Below are 15,294 nucleotides of genomic sequence, written 5' to 3'. Positions count from 1 at the left end.
TAACAGGCCGTTCTCTGTTCTCAGAGAACAATACACTGAGACTGCTGAAAACATGACGCCGTGACAAGGACGAGAGACACCGACCGCCTGTAGACCAACAGAGAGAGGTGAGTGTTCATGTGTTCATCATCACGTAAACATGTCAACATGTCAACAGTTTGTTCGTCGGAACAAGAAGAACAGTCTGTTGTGTTTGAAATGAACTTCCTGTGGCAGCGACACGTTCAGAGCACAGAGACACCGAGGTTCAGACTGAGTCTGAGTTACTGATCGATCGATTGATTCAAGTGTGAGGAGGTGAAGAGTGTGGAGCTCACCTCCTGACGTCATGTGACTCCGACACTGTGTGAGCTTTGTGAATCAGGTTTGGCGTGTTAGTGTGTAACGTTCAGAGTCAGAGACGTCCTGGTGTTTTAAACAAGCTTGTTCTCATCTTGTCAAAGGCAGACGCCTCGTCAGTGGATGTACACGTCTAAACATGACGCTCTGGTTCCTTCCTGTGTTTGTTATTTCCATTCAGGGACGGCGTGTTGATCACTGCTCAGTACGTGATGTGTCTTCTCAAAATAAACTTCTGTTTTCACAGGAAGTGTTCAGTTTCTGCTTATTACAGTCTCTTTCACAATAAAGTTATAGCGTTAGTTAATCACTGCATGTTGAATTTGACTTCCTGATGTTCAACTGACACAAGCAGCTGGTTAGGCTTAGAACAAAAAATCCATCATGGTTTGACATGAGATAAGTCGGTTCTCACTGACGTCACATCACATCATGTGACATCACATCATGTGACATCTCTGCAGGAGGAGGAGGAAGATGTTGCAGGGCTGCAGGCTGCTGCTCTGGCAGGTGGCTCTCAGGTTGTCGTATCACGTGGTAACAGGTGAGAACTCTTCAATCATCACGAGTCACTGCTGATTGGTTAGTACTGAACACCTGCCATTCAATCAGAAAAGAGTGAGGGATGACAGGAAGTGAGGTTACCTGAGTTTGGTCAGTCAGTAACAGGTCAGGTTCAGAGGAGAGTCAGAGGTTAACTGATTATTGAACCTGTAATCTATCAAATGTTCAATCAGCTCAGTCCTAACCCTAACCCATTCATCAGATCAGGTGTTCAGCTCAGGTGTTGGGGTTAGGGGTTCAGGTGTCATGTGAACGCAGCAGCAGTTTGTCTGACTGACACCTTGTGGTGGTTCCTGATCCTCAGCCAGTCTGTGTCTGGGGGGGTCAGACATCTTTGCCTCGGTCAGAGAGAACAGTCCGACGGGTCAGTTCATCTCCAACCTGAGCGTCACTGCAGAACCTGGAGCCAACACCGTCCGCCTCTGTCTGACCGGAGACAACGCCGACAGTATCAGAAACAGCTGTCAGCTGCTGCGTTTCATTGGTGCCTTTGTGTGTCGGTATTGTACGATGACGTCCTCTGACACAGCAGTGGTATCTGATGACTTCAGTCATTGGACCCTGCATCAACAGCTGGTGCGTATTATAACATCATGAAGGCGCTCAGATCAGTGACAGTGAAACATTCAGCTAAGTGAACGATGAATGTTCTCTGTGAACATCAGGAGGAAGTGATGTTAATTAATGTATCTGACACGTCGCTGAAATGTTGTCAGTGAATCTTTCAGCTGAACTTTCAGTAACATCATGTTTCAGGTGTGCTCTGCAGGAAACAGTCTGACCCTGCTGACCACAGTGTCATGATTTATTAAACTGTATCATCTGAAAACAAACTTACAAACAGGTTGATCTCTGGAGGTGAACCCTGATTAAACTTAAGCTCTGGAGGAGCTTCATTAGAACCACCGTTGACCTGCTGAACATTAATGATGACATCACAGATGCTGCTGTGAGGTCGAACAGATCGGTACATTAGTGAGATCACTGTAGCTGCTGTCAGAGTTAAAAAATGTGACAGATTAACATCATGAGAGTCCCGACAGTCGGACTCTGGACGTCTCTGAGGGCGTTCACAAACTGTTTCATCAATTTTAGATCTTTACAACATTTCACCACCAGGACTCTAATCCTAACCCTAAACCATCACTGTGACGCTGTTGCTTGAAGGTTGTTGTGGTTTCCTGTAGAGAAGGACGAGAGAACGCAGGCTGAAATCTGCTCAGTAACCACGGTCAACACCAGGTGAGTCAGACTGAAGGTTCACAGGTGAACAACGTTAACAATGAAGTGAACTCTGCTCAGAGAGAGCATCCTGTTCACCTGAGACCACCTCAACTGACCCACCTGGACCCTGAACCTAACCCAACTGACCCACCTGGAAAACACCAAATTTTTCAACTGGCTTTAGACTGACCGACCAAACAACCGACTGACCAACCCCACCCACCATCAGGGGCTGTGGGTCCATGTTGGGGGTCAGTGGGCTATAAAATGGTTCCTGTATGTGACGGTCCACTGGTTCATAACGGCTCCACACAAAGTGCCCATGTGGGCGTGTTTACCTCAGTGGGCCGCAGATCAGATGCCCTTTTTGGGGCCACACCCACCTGGTACAGAGGTAGCCAGTCTGTTTCCTGTTCATTGTTCTGTTCTGTTGTCACGTTTGTTCAGGATCAACTGACGTTTTCACACAAACTGTTCTTCACATGTTTTACTGATGTTGTCCCGTCTGATCTTCCATCTTATTGTCACTGATCTAATGTATCATTCTCTCCTCCTGTTCATTTCACCCACATACAGTCGATAAGGTTATGGTCAGGGTTGCTGAGTCTCATTATAAAACTCCACTGACTGACCCTTTAATGAGGATGGATACAGACAGGAAGTAGTGGCGTGTTGTGTTTCAGACTGATCCTCAGTTTGTTCACGTCCAACTCGTCCTGACTCACTGTTTGTTTGTTTCTTTGTTTCTTTGTTGTTGACCTCCACATGTTCCTGCTGGACAACAACAACCTACAACATCTCAGTGTCTCAGAGTCCAGAGAGACATCTGTCCATCCAACAGAGAGACTCAGTCCACTAAGAGGATGAACTGTAGAGACGATCTCTGACAATCCATCAGCTGTTTGATTTTCGTGAATGTGACGATGAAACACTGAAGTTAGTTTATGTGTTCGACTGTGTGAATATGAATCAGCTGTTTGTCTCAGGGGGCGTCCGTGAGTCACGACGAGACTAAGTCTGATTTTAGATTTCAGAGTAAAAACAAAGCAGCAGGTCAGGGACGTGTTGCATTCACTGTCTGTGGGGCATGTTAGTATTATTAAACCCGCTGTCTAACTCTGTGTGAATTTAAACAGACTGCAGTGATCTGTACCTGACCTTCAGTCACCTGAACCCACAGAGATATTCACTGTTCAAACTGATTCCATACATCCCATAACATCATCAACAGACTCAGAGACTCTGCAGAAATCTCTGCATGTATGTGACCTTTGACCCCTCAGACGTCATTGCATTACAAACTGACTTTATAAAAGATGTTACTACATGGGCTCAGGAACAATATGGAAACCTTCGCTTAGGTACAGGTGGTGTTCACCTGGTCCCGTCTGAGAGGTGTCAGTGAGTCGCCTTGAGCCATTGTCTCATGCTGATGACACGTGACAATGATTTTACAGTGATGCTGATTTGAAATGAAGCTGAGGTGTGTTTGATTCTCTGCAGTCACACATTTGATTAATTCCTGCTGAGACACGTTAGCAACATGCTAACCTCAGACTGATAACAGCCACATGACCTCTGACATTAAGGTCAAACATCACAGCCTGCAGGGGCTTAACTCTGATGATGATGATGATGATGATGACGATGACGATGATGATGATGATGATGTGCTCTGCAGGAGGAGGAGGAAGATGTTGCAGGGCTGCAGGCTGCTGCTCTGGCAGGTGGCTCTCAGGTTGTCGTATCACGTGGTAACAGGTGAGAACTCTTCAATCATCACGAGTCACTGCTGATCACGAGTCACTGCTGATTGGTTAGTACTGAACACCTGCCATTCAATCAGAAAAGAGTGAGGGATGACAGGAAGTGAGGTTACCTGAGTTTGGTCAGTCAGTAACAGGTCAGGTTCAGAGGAGAGTCAGAGGTTAACTGATTATTGAACCTGTAATCTATCAAATGTTCAATCAGCTCAGTCCTAACCCTAACCCATTCATCAGATCAGGTGTTCAGCTCAGGTGTTGGGGTTAGGGGTTCAGGTGTCATGTGAACGCAGCAGCAGTTTGTCTGACTGACACCTTGTGGTGGTTCCTGATCCTCAGCCAGTCTGTGTCTGGGGGGGTCAGACATCTTTGCCTCGGTCAGAGAGAACAGTCCGACGGGTCAGTTCATCTGGGCCTTTATCTCACCTGGACCTGTATCTGACCTGGACCTGTATCTGACCTGGACCTGTATCTGACCTGGACCTGTATCTGACCAGGACCTGTATCTGACCAGGACCTGTATCTGACCTGTATCTGACCAGGACCTTTATCTGACCAGGACCTGTATCTGACCTGTATCTGACCTGGACCTGTATCTGACCTGGACCTTTATCTGACCAGGACCTGAATCTGACCTGGACCTTTATCTGACCAGGACCTGAATCTGACCTGGACCTGTATCTGACCAGGACCTGTATCTGACCAGGACCTGTATCTGACCTGGATCATGTCTACTAAAGTTTACCTCACAGATGTTTGTGTCTCAGGTTCAGGGATCAGTGCTGATTGCAGAGCTCACCTGTTATGAGGATGATGTCATACAGGTAGGTCACCTGTCCAACATTAACAGCAGCAGATAAGCAAAGTGTCTGATTGGATATAAACGTGTGTCGTCAGACTCAGTACAGGATCCTGGTGGAGATCGTCAACGAGAACGACAACACACCAAACTTCCTGAAGGAGACCATTCAGCCGTTCACCATCAGTGAGGTAATTCAGCCGTTCACCATCAGTGAGGTAATTCGTCTGTTCACCATCAGTGAGGTAATTCGTCTGTTCACCATCAGTGAGGTAATTCAATTGTTCACCAAACAGTACCTGACAGTATACACTGTATAAAAGTTAACATGTTTTTTTGTGTGTTTTCAGCTGACAGGGGTGAATTCGGTCGTTTTCACGGTGAAGGCCATTGATGCAGACGGAGACATCATCAGTTACATCATCGATGAATCAGCGGTGAGTCAAAGTCTGTCCACATACTTCTGTCCACGTCTCACTAAAGTGTGTCCTGTTTCCTGTGGACTGTTAAATGTTTCCTGTGGACTGTAAACAAACAGCATGGATACCAAGAGGCGAAGCTCAATAGAACGCCCCACAGCAACAGACTCGCCCATGGTTTCGTCCTACCGCCGCCATTTTGGACTGTCAGCAGACCGCAGCAGACCCGCTTGCATACAAAAACACACACAGACAAACTGAAGTATATCGCTATTAATTATGCTTACAATGCTACTCACCTCGTGATAGCTTGGTCACAGCTGCTTTTTCACGTTTTTGTAAAGCAAAATATAGACTTTAAAAAAACAAAACAAAGAAAAACGGCCGAGATGGCATCTCTACATATTACATCCACTTATGAGAAGATTAACTTAATTACTCCTTCAAAATCACCCCATAAGCCAATCTACCAATATATATATATATATGTATATATATATATATATATATATATATATATATATATATTAACTAGAAACACATTAATTTTTTTTTTTGTGCAGTTTTGCTTTACTGGGGGTCAGAAAACCAGTCAGTATCTGGTGTGACCACCATTTGCCTCACGCAGTGCAACACACCTCCTTCACATAGAGTTGATCAGGTTGTTTGCTCAGTGGGTGACATGTCCGGTGAGTATGCTGGCCATGCAAGAACTGGGATGTTTTCAGCTTCCAGGAACTGTGTACAGATCCTTGCAACATGGGGCCGTGCATTATCATGCTGCAACATGAGGTGACGGTCGTGGATGATGGCATAACAATGGGCCTCAGGATCTCGTCACGATATCTCTGTGCATTCAAAATGCCATCAATAAAATGCACCTGTGTTCGTTGTCCATAACATACACCTGCCCATACCATAACCCCACCGCCACCATGGGCCACTCGATCCACAGCGTTGACATCAGCAAACCACTCACCCACATGACGCCACACACGCTGTCTGCCATCTGCCCTGAACAGTGAAAACCGGGATTCATCCGTGAAGAGAACACCTCTCCAACATGCCAGACGCCATCGAATGTGAGCATTTGCCCACTCAAGTCGGTTACGATGATGAACTGCAGTCAGGTCGAGACCCCGATGAGGACGACGAGCATGCAGATGAGCTTCCCTGAGACGGTTTCTGACAGTTTGTGCAGAAATTCTTTGGTTATACAAACCGATTGTTGCAGCAGCTGTCCGGGTGGCTGGTCTCAGACGATCTTGGAGGTGAACATGCTGGATGTGGAGGTCCTGGGCTGGTGTGGTTACACGTGGTCTGCGGTTGTGAGGCCGGTTGGATGTACTGCCAAATTGTCTGAAATGCCTTTGGAGATGGCTTATGGTAGAGAAATGAACATTCAGTTCACAGGCAACAGCTCTGGTGGACATTCCTGCAGTCAGCATGCCAGTTGCACGCTCCCTCAAAACTTGCGACATCTGTGGCATTGTGCTGTGTGATAAAACTGAACATTTTATTGTGGCCAGCCTAAGGCACACCTGTGCAATAATCATGCTGTCTAATCAGCATCTTGATATGCCACACCTGTGAGGTGGGATGGATTATCTCGGCAAAGGAGAAGTGCTCACTAACACAGATTTAGACAGATTTGTGAACAATATTTGTGAGAAATGGTCTTTTGTGTACGTAGAAAAAGTTTTAGATCTTTGAGTTCAGCCCATGAAAAATGGGAGCAAAAACAAAAGTGTTGCGTTTATATTTTTGTTCAGTGTATATAGAACAAAACAAAACTAGCATATTAAATTGATATTAAAACACTTTAAAACTTACACCTCAGGAGTTCTTACCTGTCGGGATCCTTCGGGAAACGGTGGAAGGCCAGGTGCGGGGTGTTCCATTGATAGTTGTTGCAGTTAATTGCACTACGCTGTTTTCTTTTACTTGTTTCCTCCTCTCTCCTTGACATCCTGCATGTTGTCTGGGCGCAACAGTCCAAGCTCAACAGTCCAAAATGGCGGCAGCGCCCCTAGTGGCTGTTGGCAAAAATTCAACGGAGCTTCGCCTCTTGGTATCCATGCTCTTTGGTAAAGTGATTCCTGTTTCCTGTGGAAGTAAAGTGTTTCATGTCTCCTGTGGACGTCTCTGTAAAGTGTTTCCTGTTTCCTGTGGAGAGTAAAGTACCTCCTGTTTCCTGCAGGGCGACGCAGCGTTCTTCAGGGTGGATCTTCCAAACAGTGGGGACGTGGTTCTGAACAAACCTCTGGATTACGAGAGCAGGACTCAGCTGCAGGTGACCATCTGGGCTCAGGTAACTCTGTGATGTCATCAACCACCATCACACCATCAATGCTTCAGTAAACACCAATAAATACATAAATAAACAAGTTTGTCCTGACAAACAGGAAGCGAACACTGCAGAGAAGTTCAACACGTCCACTGTCCTCATCGTCAACATCGAGGACGGAGACGACCAGTACCCTCACTTCCTGCCCTGCACACCTGTGTCTCCAGGTGTTCCTGTCTGCATGAACCCCACCTACACAGCCAACATCACACACAAACACCAGGTAAAACAAACACCAGGTGAACAATCAAATACCACGTAAACAAACAAACAAACAAACCAAAGAAGTTTACTGTAGCAGACATGTTTATTTGTCTACACCTTTATTATTGTTGTTTCCTGTTTCAGGACGGTGTGATGGAGTTTTCTCCTGGACCAATCAGAGCAGAGGATGGAGACCGAGGAATCAACACCTCTCTGATCTACAACATCCTGTCAGGTCAGTTAGGATGATGATGATGATGATGATGACGATGTGTGTATACAGGTGTGTTCAGGAGTGTGTTCAGGTGTGTATCCAAGTGTGTCAGCAAGTGTGCTCAGGTGTGTGTTTGTGTGTGTTCAGGTGTGTACAGGTATGAACAGGTATATATCCAGGGGTGTGTTTGTGTCTTTCAGTAGGTGTATGAGTGTATTCAGGTGTGTTTAGATGTATCCAGGTGTGTGTACAGGTATGCTCAGGTGTGTTTGTGTGTCAGCAGGTGTATGAGTGTATTCAGGTGTGTGTGTGTGTGTATACAGGTGTGCTCAGGTGTGTTTGTGTGTGTCAGCAGGTGACGACCGGGGCAGGTTTGTGATCAACAACAGGACAGGTGAGCTCAGGTTAACCAGAGCGGTGAACGACCGACGACTGGAGACGAACTTCACACTCAGCATCATGGTAACAGCACCACTTCCTGTTTACTGTTATATTTATAACAGTGATGACAGAACCAAAGGCCCTGCCTCCCTGTCCTTGCAGGTGTATCAGGAGGATGACCGGCTGAAGTACAGCGTGGCGTCAGTTCTGATCCGGGTTCTCAGTGAGAATGCCTTCCCGCCGGTCTTCAACAGAACCACCTTCAAAGGTTTCATCATCCAGAGCTCTAGCCCCGCCTCCATCGTCTCCACCTACGGGAACCAGGTGTTACAGATCCAGGTGTTGGACCGTGACTTCCCTGACGTAAGACCTCCTGCTGCTACACCTGTATCATTACCTGTCTGACACCTGGTGAGTCATCACTGCTGTCCAATCACAGGGCCTGAATCCAAACATCCACTACTCCCTCCACCCCCCATCCGGACTGTACCAAGTCACCCAGGGCGGGGTCCTGATTGCCAGGACAGACCGCTTGCACGCCTTCGACAGACACATACTGCAGGTAACGGAGCATTCTGACAGGACGCGGTGTCACACAGGTGATGACACAGGTGAGACTGAAGCTTCATCAGATCTGAACTGGAGGATTGTCACCTGACGGTTTGAATTTTATATTCAGACTCTGATCATCCTGCAGGTCGTCACCAGAGATGCAGAATCAACAGATCACTATCATACATGTATATATACACACCTGTACAGGTATACACATGTAAACATTACAGATACAGTAACTGTACGTGTCGACTGCAGGTCGTTGCCAGAGATGAAGAATCAGGAGAAGAAGCTTCAGCTTCAGTCGACATTGAAGTTCTGCAGAGAGGACAGACAGGTGAGGACAACAGCAGGACCACCTGAGGGTCACCTCACACCTGTCAACACACCTGTCAATGCACTTCTTTTTTTCTTTTTATGTTTAACTGTTTAAGGTTTGGAGTCTGAGGTTTTTTTCTCCATTGATCTCTGATGGATCACAAACTGTTCAGTTGAACTGAACAGACATGAAAATGTTTCTTCAATGAAATAACAGTTGTTAACTGACAGTTTGTAAACGTTCACATAGATCCACCTGAGACTCAGTCCGACCAACTGAACCTGAACAGGTACCTGTAACCAAAGCTGTGCCTAAACCACACTCAGTGTGCAGAGGCCTTAACTCTGCTCTCTCCTTTGTGCAGTCCCTCGTGGTGCGTTCACTGACATTATCTCCTCTCTCCTCTGTACAGTCCCTCGTGGTGCGTTCACTGACATTATCTCCTCTCTCCTCTGTACAGTCCCTCGTGGTGCGTTCACTGACATTATCTCACTCTTGGTGGTGCATTCACTGACATTAACTGTCCTCTCTCCTCTCTCCTCTAAAGTCCCTCGTGGTGCAGTGCGTGCTCTAACATTAATTCTCCTGTCTCCTCTGTGCAGTCCCTTGTGGTACGTTCAATGACATTATCTTCTCTCTCCTCCATAGTCCCTCGTGGTGCGTTCACGGAGCAGCAGTTGTTCGGAGACGTGGACAGCAGACTGGCTGGAGGCATCGCAGCGATGATGGTGCTCCTGTTTCTCTCGGCTCTTCTGTTAGTGCTGCTGCGCACTGTGAGGAGAAGGCGACTACAACCAAACTCTGGCGATCCCGCCACTGTTGCCCTTGGGAAACATCCCAATGTGGTATGAACTACATCACTGACACTTTTACACACCTGACGATACGTAAACACCTGATGTCACACCTAACATGTACACATTCAAACACCTTATCATATTAAATGGATTATATATAATGTTTGTTTATAAGTTTGTCACTATAGAGTTTATATAATATATTCATCTACGTATGTCTGTAGAAGTTACTGTGGTTTTAATACATACAGATTATACATGTTTACATGTTTGTGTTCCTCAGAAGTTACTTTGGTTTCACTCGGTGAGTTTAAAGCTGCTCTGCAGTCATGTGATGTTGTGATGATGTCACTGTGGATTTCCTGTCATGTGATTGTGTTTAAAGACTCCATCAGTGGTGATTACATATGATGGACTGTCCTTCTGTATGTGTTGTCCTTTAGTATGATGTGTTGTCCTTCAGTATGATGAACTGTCCTTCAGTATGATGTGTTGTCCTTCATTAAGATGTGTTGTCCTTCGGTATGATGTGTTGTCTTTCAGTATGATGTGTGTTGTCCTTCGGTATGATGTGTTGTCCTTTGGTATGATGTGTTGTCCTTCAGTATGATGGACTGTCCTTCAGTATGATGTGTTGTCCTTCAGCATGATGGACTGTCCTTCTGTATGGTGTGTTGTCCTTTGGTATGATGTGTTGTCCTTCAGTATGATGGACTGTCCTTCAGTATGATGTGTTGTCCTTCAGCATGATGGACTGTCCTTCTGTATGGTGTGTTGTCCTTCAGGATGATGTGTTGTCCTTCTGTATGATGTGTTGTCCTTCATTATGATGGACTGTCCTTCTGTATGGTGTGTTGTCCTTCAGTATGATGTGTTGTCCTTTAGTATGATGTGCTGTCCCTCAGTATGATGTGTTGTCCTTAAGCATGATGGACTGTCCTTCTGTATGGTGTGTTGTCCTTCAGTATGATGTGTTGTCCTTTAGTATAATGTGTTGTCCTTCATTATGATGTGTTGTCCTCTAGTATGATGGACTGTCCTTCAGTATGATGTGTTGTCTTTCATTAAGATGTGTTGTCCTTCAGCATGATGGACTGTCCTTCTGTATGATGTGTTGTCCTTCATTAAGATGTGCTGTCCTTCAGTATGATGTGTTGTCTTTCAGTATGATGTGTTGTCCTTCAGTATGATGTGCTGTCCTTCAGGATGATGTGTTGTCCTTCAGCATGATGGACTGTCCTTCTGTATGATGTGTTGTCCTTCATTATGATGTGTTGTCCTTCAGTATGATGGACTGTCCTTCAGTATGATGTGTTGTCCTTCAGTATGATGTGTTATCTTTCAGTATGATATGTGTTGTCCTTCTGTATGATGTGTTGTCCTTTGGTATGATGTGTTGTCCTTCAGTATGATGGATTGTCCTTCTGTATGATGTGTTATCTTTCAGTATGATATGTGTTGTCCTTCGGTATGATGTGTTGTCCTTTGGTATGATGTGTTGTCCTTCAGTATGATGGATTGTCCTTCTGTATGATGTGTTGTCCTTTAGTTTGATGTGTTGTCCTTCAGTATGATGTGCTGTCCTTCAGTATGATGTTTTGTCCTTCAGTATGATGGACTGTCCTTCTGTATGATGTGTTGTCCTTCAGGATGATGTGTTGTCCTTCTGTATGATGTGTTGTCCTTCAGTATGATGGACTGTCCCTCAGTATGATGTGTTGTCCTTCAGTATGATGTGTTATCTTTCAGTATGATATGTGTTGTCCTTCGGTATGATGTGTTGTCCTTTGGTATGATGTGTTGTCCTTTGGTATGATGTGTTGTCCTTCAGTATGATGGATTGTCCTTCTGTATGATGTGTTGTCCTTTAGTTTGATGTGTTGTCCATCAGTATGATGTGCTGTCCTTCAGTATGATGTGTTGTCCTTCAGTATGATGTGTTGTCCGTCATTATGATGGACTGTCCTTCAGGTCAACATACTGTACCTAAGTATCATGGTCTGTCCCTCAGTATGATGTGTCGTACTTCATTATGATGGACTGTCCCTCAGTATGATGTGTTGTCCTTTGGTATGATGGACTGTCCTTCAGGTCGATATGCTGTCCCTTAGTATGATGGACTGTCCCTCAGTAGGATGTATCGTACTTCAGTATTATGGACTGTCCCTCAGTATGATGTCCTGTCATTCATTATGATGGATCGTCCTTCAGTATGATGTGTTGTACTACATTATAATGGACTGTCCCTCAGTACTATGTCCTGTCAGTCGGTATGATGGACCGTCCTTCAGTATGATGTGATGATGATGATGATGATGATGATGGTGATGATGATGGTGATGATGGTGATGATGATGATGATGATGGTGATGATGGTGATGATGATGATGGTGATGATGGTGATGATGATGATGATGATGATGGTGATGATGATGATGATGATGATGGTGATGAAGATGATGATGATGATGATGGTGATGATGATGATGGTGATGGTGGTGATGATGATGATGATGATGATGATGATGGTGATGATGATGATGGTGTTGATGGTGTTGATGGTGATGATGATGATGGTGATGATGATGATGGTGTTGATGGTGATGATGATGATGGTGATGATGATGATGATGGTGATGATGATGATGATGATGATGGTGATGATGATGATGGTGTTGATGGTGATGATGATGATGATGATGATGGTGATGATGATGATGATGGTGTTGATGATGATGATGATGATGATGATGATGATGGTGATGATGATGATGATGATGATGATGGTGATGATGATGATGGTGTTGATGGTGATGATGATGATGGTGATGATGGTGATGATGATGATGATGATGATGATGGTGATGATGGTGATGATGATGATGATGATGATGGTGATGATGATGATGGTGTTGATGGTGTTGATGGTGATGGTGATGATGATGATGATGATGATGGTGATGATGATGATGATGATGATGGTGATGATGATGATGGTGTTGATGGTGTTGATGGTGATGGTGATGATGATGATGATGGTGATGATGATGATGGTGTTGATGGTGATGGTGATGATGATGATGATGGTGATGATGATGATGATGGTGATGATGATGATGATGATGATGGTGATGATGATGATGGTGTTGATGGTGATGATGATGATGATGTTGATGGTGATGATGATGATGGTGATGATGATGATGATGATGATGGTGATGATGGTGTTGATGGTGATGATGATGATGATGATGGTGATGATGATGATGATGATGGTGATGGTGGTGATGATGATGATGATGGTGATGATGATGATGATGATGATGATGATGATGATGATGGTGATGATGGTGTTGATGGTGATGATGATGATGGTGATGATGATGATGGTGTTGATGGTGATGGTGATGATGGTGTTGATGGTGATGATGATGATGGTGATGATGATGATGGTGTTGATGATGATGGTGTTGATGGTGATGGTGATGATGGTGTTGATGGTGATGATGATGATGGTGATGGTGTTGATGGTGATGATGATGATGGTGTTGATGGTGATGATGATGATGGTGTTGATGGTGTTGATGGTGATGATGATGATGGTGATGGTGATGATGATGATGATGGTGTTGATGGTGATGGTGATGATGGTGTTGATGGTGATGATGATGATGGTGATGATGATGATGGTGTTGATGGTGATGGTGATGATGGTGTTGATGGTGATGATGATGATGGTGATGATGATGATGATGGTGTTGATGGTGATGATGATGATGGTGTTGATGGTGATGATGATGATGATGGTGTTGATGGTGATGATGATGATGGTGTTGATGGTGATGATGATGGTGATGTGATGTACTAAGTGTGAAATCTTTGTGACCAACAGGGGTCCGACGAGTCGTCATTCAGCAACAGAGCTTTCAGTCATCACTACGAGTCTTCATCACAGTCACAGAGTCTTCACGGCCGACAGGGTGTCTACACCAGGAAACACTCTCTGCCTCCTCTTCCTCCTCCTTCGTCATCATCGAACATCATCAGCCATCCCACAGGAAGACTCACGTTTCACTCTGACCTGTTTCCTGTCTCAGAGAACAGACCAATCAGAGGACCCGTACAGGACCATCTGTCCATCTGAGGATATCTCAGAGGACATGGACACATCACTGCAGCCAATCACAGAACAGATCTGACACATCTCTGCAGCCAATCACAGAACAGATCTGACACAACTCACAGCCAATCACAGAACAGATCTGACACAACTCACAGCCAATCACAGAACAGATCTGACACATCACTGCAGCCAATCACAGAACAGATCTGACACATCTCTGCAGCCAATCACAGAACAGATCTGACACATCTCTGCAGCCAATCACAAAACAGATCTGACACATCTCTGCAGCCAATCACAGAACAGATCTGACACATCTCTGCAGCCAATCACAAAACAGATCTGACACATCTCTGCAGCCAATCACAAAACAGGAACACAGTTCCAACCAATTACCATGCAGTTGAATAAATGACTTCTGATTTCAGTTTTAGGGTTGTTAGGATCGTGTGTGTGTGTGTGTGTGTGTGTGCGTGTGTGTATGTGTGTGTGTGTGTGTGTGTGTGTGTGTGCCCCACAGCTGGCACTTCATTGCCAGTTGGGTTCCTAAAACTGTCAATCTTTCTCACACACACACACACACACACACACACACACGCACACACACAACAGCGCACATACGCCAACACTCAGACACACACACACATACCAGCACATGCAAGCACACACCCTCACACACACTCAGACACACAGAGACAAAGCTGCAGCGTCTCTTCCTGTTATATTGTTGAATCCCAGCAATTACCTGAAAATTACACCAGCCTAATTTAATGTAACACCTGTGTGTGTGTGTGTGTGAGTGGATCGTGTGTGTGTGTGTGTGAGTGTGTGTGAGTGGATCGTGTGTGTGTGTGTGTGTGTGAGTGTGTGTGAGTGGATCGTGTGTGTGTGTGTGCGTGTGTGTGTGAGTGTGTGTGAGTGGATCGTGTGTGTGTGTGTGTGTGTGTGTGCGTGAGTGTGTGAGTGGATCGTGTGTGTGTGTGTGTGTGTGTGTGAGTGGATTGTGTGTGTGTGTGTGCGTGTGTGTGTGAATGGATCGTGTGTGTGTGTGCACGGATCGTGTGTGTGTGTTTGTGTGTGAACGTATCGTGACATCACTGTTACTCTCTGATCTGCAAACATGAAACAATCTGATCAAAGAACAAATCAATCAGCTGATCAGTCTGTGATCTGACACTCTGCTGTTATAAGGTCTCATTATTTAGTGATGGTTTATTGATCACCTGTAAATAAACTAAAAACAGAT

The 15,294-nt window shown here is 45.1% G+C and overlaps 1 protein-coding gene and 1 long non-coding RNA gene across 2 annotated transcripts; both read left to right on the top strand.

Moving 5' to 3' along the window:
- On the top strand, window positions 1-1,344 carry LOC125882834 (uncharacterized). Its single transcript, XR_007448414.1, has 3 exons — window positions 1-107; window positions 804-883; window positions 1,208-1,344. It is a non-coding gene; the product is annotated as an uncharacterized LOC125882834 (long non-coding RNA).
- A 2,477-nt stretch (window positions 1,345-3,821) lies between these two features.
- Window positions 3,822-14,069, top strand: cdhr5-rs (cadherin-related family member 5, related sequence). The gene is made up of 14 exons (XM_049567390.1): window positions 3,822-3,888; window positions 4,230-4,324; window positions 4,658-4,714; window positions 4,788-4,880; window positions 5,040-5,126; window positions 7,309-7,419; window positions 7,514-7,678; window positions 7,804-7,894; window positions 8,226-8,335; window positions 8,417-8,617; window positions 8,694-8,816; window positions 9,068-9,146; window positions 9,777-9,973; window positions 13,818-14,069. The coding sequence occupies exons 1-14, from the start codon at window positions 3,822-3,824 to the stop codon at window positions 14,067-14,069; spliced, it is 1,728 nt and encodes a 575-aa protein (XP_049423347.1).
- Window positions 14,070-15,294: the final 1,225 nt, after the last annotated feature.

The sequence above is a fragment of the Epinephelus fuscoguttatus genome, linkage group LG22, assembly GCF_011397635.1.
Source record: "Epinephelus fuscoguttatus linkage group LG22, E.fuscoguttatus.final_Chr_v1".
Lineage (NCBI taxonomy): Eukaryota > Metazoa > Chordata > Actinopteri > Perciformes > Serranidae > Epinephelus > Epinephelus fuscoguttatus.
Note: the sequence above shows the minus strand (reverse complement) of the source record. Positions and strands in the feature narration are given on the sequence as shown.

Bases quoted from the DNA above. Each gene is read 5' to 3' on its own strand.
- cdhr5-rs (XM_049567390.1), top strand. From the start codon at position 3,822: ATGTTGCAGGGCTGCAGGCTGCTGCTCTGGCAGGTGGCTCTCAGGTTG. The intron at 4,325-4,657 runs GTATCTGACCTG...TTTGTGTCTCAG, and splicing joins CCTTTATCTCACCTGGACCT to GTTCAGGGATCAGTGCTGAT. The intron at 8,618-8,693 runs GTAAGACCTCCT...GTCCAATCACAG, and splicing joins TGGACCGTGACTTCCCTGAC to GGCCTGAATCCAAACATCCA.